This window comes from Orcinus orca, chromosome 8, assembly GCF_937001465.1.
Source record: "Orcinus orca chromosome 8, mOrcOrc1.1, whole genome shotgun sequence".
Taxonomy (NCBI): Eukaryota; Metazoa; Chordata; class Mammalia; order Artiodactyla; family Delphinidae; genus Orcinus; species Orcinus orca.
In genome coordinates this window covers 82,807,210-82,819,341 of record NC_064566.1, presented here as the reverse complement: position 1 = coordinate 82,819,341, position 12,132 = coordinate 82,807,210, and the positions used below count along the sequence as shown (strand labels likewise).

Here is a 12,132-nt window from a genome sequence, read left to right as displayed (position 1 = left end):
ACTGGTACTAGCTGTTTAGAAAATATATAAACATACTACTGATTACATTTGCATTTGGTTTTACAAATGCTAAGTACTCTAGCCTGCTGGACTATGTGAAATTAAAAACTGTTTATGAATGTGCATGAAAAAGCACACTTTTCATGCAGCATCATATTGATAAATATAAGGCAAATGAATCTGTGCAATTTCAATTTGTCTTTTCAGAAACTCTCCTAGATGTTACTTTTCATTTAGTTCTTATTAACACTTTATTGATTTTGAAAATTGGGATAGTCTATTTTCTGGGAAAGCTATTAGACCATTTTTTTCACTGATACTGACTATATAAAGTTGTGTTTATGCACTGACAAATATATTGAACACCCACTATGTGCTATGCCTTAGGGAAATGGAATGAGTTGACAGTTGATAAGTGGGAGACCAGGGAGCAACCTGAAGCAAGCCTGAAACAAGTGTAGTAACAGTGTGGCATTTTCAATTAGTAGCTATTGAACTGAGTGTAGCAAAGTGGTTCTCCTGAGGGCTCTTTATATCTTTCATATGTGGTCATCATGTACTAGCTGATATAGTTTCAAAATTGGCTTTTCCTAAAATGTTCAGGAAATTCTGCCCTAGATGGTGATCATGCTTGCTTGGTAATTAAGTTCTTTACTTTATGGAACTAAGGTTTTTAGCTTAAATGTTTTTAACTTAGACATACATGTTTTAAAATCACATTTCCTAGCTTTATAGCATTTCCTCAGATTAGATAGATATCACTTTTTACTAAAGTCAAATTTAAAATTTTGTTTTTGGCAAAATTATTCTATAAGGAACACAGAAATTTAAACATATAATAGTATTACTAATATAGAAATAAAACTATAAGAAATATAACTTCTTAAATTTATATCACTAATCCACTCTGTGACTTAAATGAAAGCTATTTTTAGAAGCATGGCTAAAACCTTAATCACCTTATGATAGTTTCTCTAGCTAAACAAATTACTTCATAGCTAGATACAATTACATGGAATACCTTCTTATCTGATCAGAAAATTAATCAGATCATATATATTTTTTTAGTGCTGTAGACAATGAGGTAGACAATGCCATGAAATCAGCCAACCTTCACTCTTCACTTTGACTCACTATATACTTAACACACACTGTTAATGAGGAAAAGACTGTTAATGATGAAAGATGTTGTCTTTTTTTGCTTCTATTAAATTAATTCAATTCAATTCATTCATTCATTCAACAAATGTTTATTAAGCACCTACAATATACCAGGCACTGTGCTGGGTGCTGGGGATACAACTGTGAACAAGATAGACAGTCCCTGCCCTCAAAGAGCTTACAGTCTAGTAGTTAAACAGACAAGTACACAGGCAATTACAATGCAGTATGGTAAGTGCTGTGATGGGGACAAAACATCAAAAGGACACCTAACTCAGTCTCATGGGCAGGGGCTGGTAGATAGTCATGGAAATCTTCCTGGGGCAGGTAAAATATGATTTGAGTACTGAAGAATGTGTACCAGTGAATCAGGTAAAGAGGAAATAGGGAAGTGTTATAGTTTGAGGAAATAGAAAATGCAGTGTCCCTGCTTTTGAGGTTCATTTATGGGCAGCAGAAGTTGGGTAGAGGGGAGAGAATTCATGGAAGAAATAAGTAAGGGCCAGATTATAAAGCAATTCATTTGCTTTGCTCAAGAGCTTGCAATTTTTCCTGAGGGAACTCTATGTGTGTGTGTGTGTGTGTGTGTGTGTGTGTGTGTAAGCTATCAGATTTGCACTTTTTAAGATTGCTCTTACTGCAGCACAGAAATTGAATGGGGGACGAGAATCTTGAGAGTTGAAGCAAGGTGATCAGTCTTTCAACTTTTCCAATTTTACCTTCCATGATATCACACCCATTTCTCTTCAGCTCATATACTCCTTAAACAATCCATTGACAAGCCAAACTTTGGGTCACTGCTCACCTATAAGGTTTTTAACACCTGTAAAAACTCCACCTATGAAAACTCAACTCATCCTTCAAGGCCAGACTTCCAAAATCATCCTATCTTGTGCTTTCTGCCAAGATCTCTAAGTATTGTGATGTTTATCTGTGTTATGGTACTTATTATTTCAAATGATCTAAACCTCCTTTTGAACCAAGTTAATTTAATCCCTACATAACTAAGGTGATTTTTGTAAATAAACATGTATAATTTTCAACAAAGACTAATTCTTCATACGTTGTCTACCACAAAATATTATTAGTGCCTTCAAATTATTTAAATGGAACAATGGGAATGGGGAGAGAAGCCCAAGAGACACATTATTTTATGCAGCAAAATACAGCCAAGTAAAATTTCAGTACATAATTACCAGGTATGTTGCTGTTATGACAATGATTCATTCCCCAATTTAAATACTCCATCTTTGACAATTTAACTGCTAATGAAGCAAAGATCTGTTAAAAAGAGTAGCTTACTATGCAAAAATAATAAGGGCTTGCTACATTTTTAAATATGGCCCACAATTTACTTCTACAATCCCACCTATAGTCTTACAATTTCTCAAATAACTTTTATAATGATAAGAAAAAACTTTAAGCTCTGTAAATATTTTAAGAATGTCTGTTGTTTATTCTTTTTGGTGGGTACAAAAACCACAATTTTGTACACAGAACAAGATTATAAATAATATAGATAATATGAGTGACCCGTAGTCTCTTCTGAGTCTACATTGTGGACTGATGATTTTACTTTAAAGTTGTCTTCATTTTGTTTTTGTTCCTGGTAGTGAGACAAATGTAATCTGTGGACACTGATTCATGTGACAGAGTGAAGGTTACAGCAAACAAGAAGATGACCAACAACTTTTATTTTAAAAAAGTCTCTAAAGTTTCTTACAGTGGTGGCATTTATTTCAATTATTGCAATGTATTGTTCCCTAAGATGGTTAGAAAAAAGAATTGTGTTGTCCTCTACCGAATTTACGTCAGTTAAAAAGCAAGCATGTTTCAGTATTTGTTTTCTCCAAAGTAAGTGTAAATACTTCCTTTAAATTTTTTCACAGGATTTACATGTTTGTTTATTATTTTCTTATCAGAGTTTAGTGATTTTGTTTTCTTGGCTGGATAGTCTTCCATTGAATATATGGGTGTTCTGGAGACACAGGTTAGCATATTCATTGACTTCTGTAACTATTTTATCCCTTGGAGTGAAGACTGAGGCCTTTCTGAGCAAGAACTTCACAGTTTAATGTGCTAACTTGCATGTCTGATTAGTTTTTAAGTTCACTCAAGTGAAATCTGTTGCTGTTGATACACCCATCCCAGCTCCCCCCACCCACTCCCCCCCAAAAATTCTAAATTTTGAGTTTTCCTGATATAAAATCTGAGTTTGGGTTTCCGAGCTGAGCTCATGCACATGTTGCTGCTGCTGATGTTCAGCGCCTTAGGATGTACTTCCCGCTCTCAGCCAAAGGATTGGTTTGCGAAGACCTGCACTTAGCATGTCCCTCAGGGCTGCGTTTCCATCAGTCACCAACACAGTTTAATTAAGGCACTCAATTATTTTTTTGGTTTTTATGGTAGGTCTGATGCAATGACAGCCAATCCTGAACTTTGTCTAATTGCAGTTCCAGTGTGTACAGCCTTTGGGCAGTCGGGTGTCAAGACGCGGCCATTTTCACCTACACTCCCAGTGATGGATAATCTGGCTTTGTTTCTTATGGCTTCAGAAAAGGTCAGCTGGGTTGCATGGAAAGGAAACAGAAAGAATGTGGAGTGTTACAATATTTCTGTCTTTTCAACAAAATATGACACAACAAACACCAAAATATCAATAATTAGACATCTGCATTTTTTCCATATTCTTCTGGTCATATGAAAACTGCTTATCACAGGAAAGAAAAGCTCAACTACCTGGAAGAATAAATCACTCTAGAGTTTGTGGTCCTATCTGTTTAAGAACTAATTCTAAAATCATAAAACAAGATTTTGTTTGGCAAATCTGGGCAGGACACATCTTTCAACTTGCTGCACTCTACACCCTGGTATTTCTAGTCCAACTTAAAAGCTTCTTTAGGTTTGACAACATTCTTTATTTGGATCTTTTTTTCTTGTTATAAAATGTCTTAACAGTTAAATGATTGTACTTTTAAAATTGTGATGAATTGTCTAACCAAACTATATATATATAGACTATTTATGACAGATATTCCTGTCTTCAGAACACAGATCTATCCACAGATACTTTCATTCATTCACAGCAGCTATAGATATGACCCAGAATAGGACAATTAGTGACATAAAGTTCATTCTATGCCTACTATGGAAGTTAAAGTTCATATTTTAAGAAGCTTTAAGTGGTTAAAGGGAAGTGCACTGAAAGGGGGCATGTTTCAATGCCTCATTGAACGGTCATCACTGGGGAAGTTCCCGGATTGATGTTATGGGGTCAGGTCTCATTATATTCTTGTTCTGTCATATTAGGTAGAAGGTAACAATACTACACTGAGGAGAAACAGGCAGTGTTATTATGAAAATCTACTTGCTGTTCATTCATTGCCTTTAAATTCTTTCTAGTAGCTGAAATTTAATGTTAAAATCTTTCTAGTAGCTGAAATTTAATGTTAACTCAAGAAGAAATAAGGTAAAGGAGATATTCCCTAAGTTTGTTGTGGCTTATCATAACTTTCTCATAACTCATATTGTGTCTTAATTCCCTGTTGTGAATTTAAGTTTACCTAATTCTTTAGGAAATTCCATCCCTGTATTTATTCTGCCTTGTAACTTAAATATTAGAATAATGATGTATTAAATATGAAATAAAAATTGGATTAGAAACTGTTATAATGAGAAGGTTTTGAGATCAGTTACCCTGATAACTTCAGAAAGTTGAAGTCAAATTGCTACTGATGTATGTATGATAAACACTGAGGTCATTATTATAGTTCACCTTTAGTAAACAGTCTCAAAAATTAAATTTTACTTATCTTTATAATCAGGAGTCAGGAGACAATCTCTATAGAAATTACTCATCCCTAAATTAAAACAAACCAAGATGACAGTCTGACTTTGTTTCTTCAGATTCCCTTTCAACATTTAATATTAAGTAAAATAATTATTTAAAAAAATCTATTAAAGTTTTTTGAAGAGGAAATATTAAAATATAATTAATAAGAGCATTGTGATTTTTTCAGAAAGCTTTTGCCATAAAATCTATTTTTTTCCCTTTATTTTCTTGATTGCCTTTATGAGGAAAAGAAAATATCAAAACAGGAAGTATTCCATGTACTCTCAAGTAATCTCTCCTTCTCTATGGATTAATGCAACTGAGTGTTAATAAGTCTTTGACAACTTCTTATTCTCTCTTTAAATCTTAGTATTCTTAGTTCTCTGCATTCTTATTTCCTATACTTATATCTTCTGCTTCTTACATAAAATGTCGTTTCTATTAATCTTTGTGTGACCCTGCTGAGACTACTCAAACTGGAAAACTTTCTTATAAATTTACCATATAGTCTGGTTCTGGTTCTGGTTGGATGTTATGGCCAATGGCTGTGACCTTAATTAGGTGTTCCCTTGAGGGATGATCACTTTTAAAGTAGACATTCAGGTTTTGTTTTTGAAATTCTGATACAATATTATCTAAATTATCAGTCATTTTCATAATTATGGTCAATAGAATTTTTGAAAGGAAAAATCCATTTAATATGGGAGTACAATGGAAAATGCTTGCTCTCAAGTCTTCTCTACAGAATCAGATCATTTCATTTGCTCTGAATGCCATTAAGTCTTTTAAAAAGTCATATGGATATGAATGCTTTATTTATTTATTTATTTATTTATTTATTTATTTATGCGGTACGCGGGCCTCTCACTGTTGTGGCCTCTCCGGCTGTGGAGCACAGGCTCCGGACACGCAGGCTCAGCGGCCATGGCTCACGGGCCCAGCCGCTCCGCCGCATGTGGGATCTTCCCGGACTGGGGCACGAACCCGTGTCCTCTGCATCGGCAGGCAGACTCTCAACCACTGCACCACCAGGGGAGCCTGAATGCTTTATTTTTATTTGAAATTTATTGTCTTAAAAGTTCAGCTCTAAAGGCAATTCATGTGATGAACTGCAGTACTAGGTTCTGACTCCAAAAACATTTATTACATGTGAATTTTATGTACATAACCTGGGAATTCATATCTCTTTCTAGCAATTTCCCAGAACTTTGTATTGAACTAGCATCCATGAGTATTTCTAGAATTTTTCTAGAATGCATTTGCTATGCTAAAGAAAACTTTTAAACGATATCTTATGAAATTCATCACAGAATGAAGTCCAAATAATTGTCTCTGAAAACTTCTCAGATATTGTTTTTTGCAGTTTGGGAAAAATCTCTCCACAATTCTATAAATATTAAGTTGAAAGCATTACTATAATGGCTAAGAAAGCTTGACATCATCATAATTTGTTGTTCTGCTATTAGAAGACATACTCTAAACATTCTGATCTGAGTGAATGGAGGATTTTGTTCTCAATTCTTTTTCACAAAATTTGGAAAGAACCACTTTGGGCTTATCTATGTACAGTTGTACTCAGTCACTGATTTCTAGATTATGGATAAAAGCAATTAGATCTTGGTTAAAGAGGGATGGCTTTTGCTCTTTGCTTTAAGAGACTAACAAGTATTTCAATAGCTTTTTTTTTTGGCCATGCCACCAGGCTTGTGAGATCTCAGTTCCCTGACCAGGGACTGAACCTGGGCCACAGCTGTGAAAGCCCGTAATCCTAACCACTAGGCCACCAGGGAACTCCCTCAATAGTTTTTTTTACAAATAAATATCAAAATCAAGCATGTTTACCTGGCATAACCTCAGGTATACATCTTATTCTTATAAAAATTATATTGGGTTTGACTCTAGGGTGCCTCAAGCACTAAGTGTCTCTTGGGAGTTCAAAGTTTCATTTATCATTGTTAATAGAATGGCCATTATATATAATTTCAGAAAATGGAATTTAGATACCCGACTTTAAGAAAAGCAACAACAAATGCTTCCAGATCTTATTTTAAAACGATTTCCTATTATCAGAGGGAAAAAGTACTAGACATTTAGTCTTAAAAAAAATGACCTCCATCCTATATTTTACTGAATGCTTATAATTTTTTATTGTCACATGATGAAAGAGTATAAGTGGGACTGATCTGGCTTACTTAAAAGCAATTGAAATGAAAACAAAAGTCAATAAATACTCACTGCAATTTTTATTTTTACTGTGTCTCTCCTAATGAACATATATTGCTGACATCTTTGATGGAGAAATTGCCTAAAATGCCTGTTCACCTTAGTGATGCTGTGAAAATAAAAGTTGAATTTCATCTAATAAATGTGGATTGTAGTCAATATTCTGATGATCACTCCTGCCTAAAGGTCTGACTCAAGGACTACAGCCAGATGAACAAATAGCAGGGTTTCACTCTTTAAAAATATAGAAAGATGGCTAATGTATATAAAACAAATTAGAATAGGAGCTAAAATTCATTGAGTGCTTACTATGTGCCTTGGAGATTTTACATATATTTTCTCAGAAAACAACACAACCTTATTAAAAATAGGCAACTGTCTAGGCTTTGATCATTTGAAACAGGTTTTATGCTTACTTTGTTAGCATTTACCTTAAAACTAGTTTGTTCCAGAGAAGATTAGCCTGTTCTGTGTACAAGGAAACCCAGATCTAATTTCAAATTTCTCCCAATTTTCAGGTAGAATATACTGTTTAAAACATTTTACAGAGCAATTCTGGAAGTTTGTTTTAGTCTTTTGAACACTTTCAATGCAGATATCTATTGGCAACATAAAGTTTCAAACAGTACATCTGCAGCCAGAGAAAACTGAACAGTGCACTGAAGTTTTCAAAAATGTAAAGCTGTAAATTAGAAGCAAGCAATACCACCACAGACAGGTCACAACACTGCATTTACAGAATGCATCACCCACTCACTGTAGTAGGCCCTAAGTCCTACCCCTAAATTTTAATACTTTCGGTTCCATATACGTTGTAACCTTCTCTATAGGTTGCTAAATTCTGGGTATTCTGCGAGGAAGTTGGGTTAAAAGTCTGTGCACTCTTTGCCACCTTCATTCTCTTCGCTTCTGCCCTGGACTTGTAACAGAACTCTATCAAAGCCACCAGCATTGCCAAGCCCAAGCCGCCAACCAGAATGTAGAAGACGCCTGCTACGTTGCTCAGGCTCAAGGCACTCGTCTTGTCCTGGGGGGGATAAAGACACTTGAGTTAACTGTGCAAAGTCACATCCAGAAGATGAAAGAACACATGAAATCCAAACAGCTAATTAAAGTAAATGCTTAATTTAACCTGAAATTATTTAACATGTATAAGTCACTGGTGTAGCTTTATGGATTTAAACATAAAGCTTATAGGTCTTGGCAGAAGTGAAGTTATGATGATTACCAATAAATTGTGTGTAATTACATTCAATAAAATCTATAACATTTATCATTGCTAAATATACAATGAAAACCACTATACTTAGCCATATATAAGCATGGGCAGAAGTGGGCTTATTATTGTTAAGTTTGAAAATGACATTTTAAAAACCCAATTACATGTGAAGGAAACCTCTTTTGGCTTTCCCTCCATTAAAACATTTTTAATGTTTGATATTTCTTTTGAATAAATTTAACTGCATGCTTCCTACTTAAAGAACTAAGGGACTTTAAGCTAGCAGTTTCACATTTTGTTCATCATGACTTTACCAAATACATGCAAATAGTGTGCTAGGGTATATGTTATTTGTTCTTTTAGTCACATCTGTTTAAGAAATCTCCTGGAAAGTGTCACTTTAACATATTATATACTATTTAGGAATAACTATATATGCAGCACATTGGAAACTTTTTAAAAAGATACTTTAAAAATATACAAATGTTTCCACGGTCAGTTGAGAACTAAATTATTTATGGACAGATTTATAACTATTTTTATTGACTTTAAAATATGATTCCATTTCACTTAAAAATGCTTGATCAGTTAATATTTTAGACATATTATTCTCCAGAGATTTAGAATACATATTATTTCATAATAAATTCAGAAATAGTCTGAAATATGGAAGCATATAATTGCAATTAAAATTGTAACAAGAATTCATAATTTTTCATAAATTGTAAATATATGTTATATAACATTATTTGAATAAGTATTTTGGGTAGACTACCTGAAGGATGCCCCGTGGTCAGCAGTGTGTTTTGTGCAAGCTTAAATAGTTTTATTAGGAGAAGGTTTAATTTTAAAAATTACTATGTACACTGTTCTCTTAGCCATAACATCAACTGATTGGACCAAAAATTTAGGGTAACTTCATTTTAAAAATAATCACTCATTAAGTACTTTTGCTTCTCTAACTTTACATAAGGGCTTGAAATAGCTATTTCATTATTTGGCCAAGCTTTTCTCATTCCACTCTGGTTCAAAGGCAGACAAAAGTGATTAAAACACGGGGAGAAGCCTGAATAGAGATCAGTTAACATTACTTTGTCTCTTTCTTAAATTAACTGAGGTTCTCTTATATATGTAAGTCACTTATTTAATGTCGTAGAATAACCAATAATTTTTTTCTTTCTAAAAGAAGATACAGGAAAAAATAAATGAAGATTTCAAGAATCCTCAACAATGCCTTTCAGGCATTATGTCCTATTAATTTGTGCACGTGTTTAGATTCACTGATAAATTGTTACATTTTTTTCTTTAAATGAAAATATAACTGTTTGTAACACTATTTTCATTTGTACTCAACATGATCAGGCCTATAGGTTCCTGCATTGTTCTAAAAAAAAATTCATGAATGAGATCTTAGAAGCTGAAGATATTATTCGTAAACATTGATTTATTAAAATAATTTTGCTAGAACAGAATTGGAAGGTTTACTCTGTTTATCAGAACAAAAATATAATAGGTCATCTTCAAACTAAAGTGGAATGCTTGGCAAAATGGTGACAAAAGACTGAACTCCTGAATAAAATATATTTAATATTTAAAATATTCTTTCTGTAGATGACTGCTGATCAATTCCCCATTTCCTGTTCTGAGAATACATCAGTTCTTGAAATAATACATTTCATGGTCTTTGCCTCCAAAACAAACAAAAACCAAATCCAAAAGCACTATTTTTATTAGTGGTACGTATATTTGAGAATAATATAGGAATTTTATTATTTTATATATTTTTACAGTTAATTTGTTTATTTAAAAGCCTTAATATTGAGGAGCAGTTTGCAATTTTCTGAGAAGCTACTCCCTTTGGCTTAAATCTATGACATTAGCTTCTAGTTTAGGCAGTGTATAGAGAAACATTTAGTTTTTACTGTTTCCATATACTCTTGACAATTGCTCCCATTTACTGCTTTGTGAGCACAAGAGGAGGCCCCGAACTGCAGCGACTGACCTTGCTTCCAGAGTCCTTGGGTCCACATTCACCTTTATCGTACCACCATTTGTTTTTCAGCTTGTCTAAGACGCCTGCCTCACTGAGTTTCAAAACGGCAAGGTTTACAGGAGTTCTTCACGTGGAAAATAACATAAATAACATTATATATGTTATTTTATGTTATTCAAGTAAAACTACATTAGAATCGCATGGCAAAGTGACAGAGCAGAGGCCACAGTAGGTGTTATGTCTTGTACTGTAGGCCCAGGTTTCAAATCAGACATAAAACTGGGGCCTGCTCCATCGCTTTAGGTAACAGGCACATGCTGCTAGGGACGATTTTTAAATAAAATGTATGCAATTACTGTGAATCCAAAACTATTAGCCTGGATTGGGTTTCTTGAGCATTTTCAGTTTTCCCACCATAAACGTGGAGTCATTCAAAGTCCAGAAGCTCCTTTTTTTCTTTCAAAATTAATGGAAGTGGCTATAGGTTGACAGGCTTAAAATAGAAGCTAGGTAGGACTGGTTTCATTTCTTGCCGGCATTATGATTCAGCTAGTGGAATTTTACTCTATGCCTTAAATGTATGGCTACAGTATCCATCATTAAATTGACTCCTTTGCCACTCTCATCCAAGACCTAATTGAAAGAGGAAGGTGAGTCAGGTGTTACTGACAAAGGGCCACCTCATGCAGAGGAAAGTCCTTATAAGACAAATATGTAAATCATTAAAGTATAAGCCCATGCTGATATTTTCCTTCTGAATTGCAGTATTTAACTTAAATAATATCACCAGAAATAATTTTCATCTATCTTGAGTCTACCATATGAATATATTCTAAGTATAAAGTGCAGTAATTATAATATATTCTATAAATTCTTAGAACAAATACATGATAGGTTAGGGGTAACCAAGATTTTTATAAACAGACAAACTCCTCATACTATAAAATTCCATTTTTCTTTTCTACTGTCTTTGAGTCCTTCAATACTAAATATTATACAAGGAGTCTCAGAGAGGAAAGTTTCACTTGTCAGTCAGTGTCAGTGTTCTGAGGAACCTAAGAATTCTTCTGGCTTTCATTCCCATGTTAACCTCTGTGTGTGTAGAATAAAGCCTAAAAAGATGGATGGGAAGCAGTAACGCCTAGGATCTTCTGTTGTTACTGTTTTTGTGGTTGTTTGGTTTTCGTTTCTTTTTGCTTTTACATTCGGAGAGAGACTCCTTGCATTCCTCTTGACATTTTTAAGGCTGCCACAATCATTTTGTCTGGCTGTATCTCCTAATGCTTCACTTCTTCTAGGAAATATTGAGTGCATTTGGAGAAACACAGCATACATTTATTTGGTTACCAAGGGATTAATTCTATGAACCTATCTACACAACTAGGTAATGCATTAATAATTATGGTGATGATGATTCCTAACATTTACTGAGCACTCACTATGTACCAGGGACTATTAAAAATATTTTACATGTTTAGTTACTATTATCACCTGTATTTTACAAATGAGGAAACCAAAGCACAGAGAGGTTAACTCATCTAGTCAGCTAGGAAGTACCTGAATCAGGGTTTGTAATGGTCTGTGTAATTGAAAATATTAACAACAGAAGACTTAGGAAATAGGGGTTTCTGGTTAATTGAGTTTTCTGATTAACAGTTAAACTAAAATCCATTTTTTTTGGTACTGTTTTTCTGAAAAAAGTTT

At 33.9% G+C, this 12,132-nt stretch overlaps 1 protein-coding gene across 9 annotated transcripts in view; it reads right to left on the bottom strand.

Annotated features, from left to right (window-relative positions):
• Window positions 1–1,230: 1,230 nt before the first annotated feature.
• The window catches only part of GRIA4 (glutamate ionotropic receptor AMPA type subunit 4), a 517,460-nt gene continuing 506,558 nt past the window's right edge, over window positions 1,231–12,132 (bottom strand). For 5 of the 9 annotated variants that reach the window (XM_049714079.1, XM_004284003.3, XM_049714078.1 and 2 more), the window contains 3 exons: window positions 10,438–10,552; window positions 8,109–8,243; window positions 1,231–3,726 (listed from right to left, as the gene is read on the bottom strand). In XM_049714079.1, coding sequence (XP_049570036.1) covers window positions 3,562–3,726; window positions 8,109–8,243; window positions 10,438–10,552 — 415 coding nt within the window. In that variant the 3' untranslated portion in view covers window positions 1,231–3,561. Of the gene's footprint in view, window positions 3,727–7,995; window positions 8,244–10,437; window positions 10,553–12,132 lie in introns of those variants that run through there. The other 4 variants (XM_033413422.2, XM_004284004.3, XM_004284005.3 and 1 more) reach the window with 4 other exon arrangements.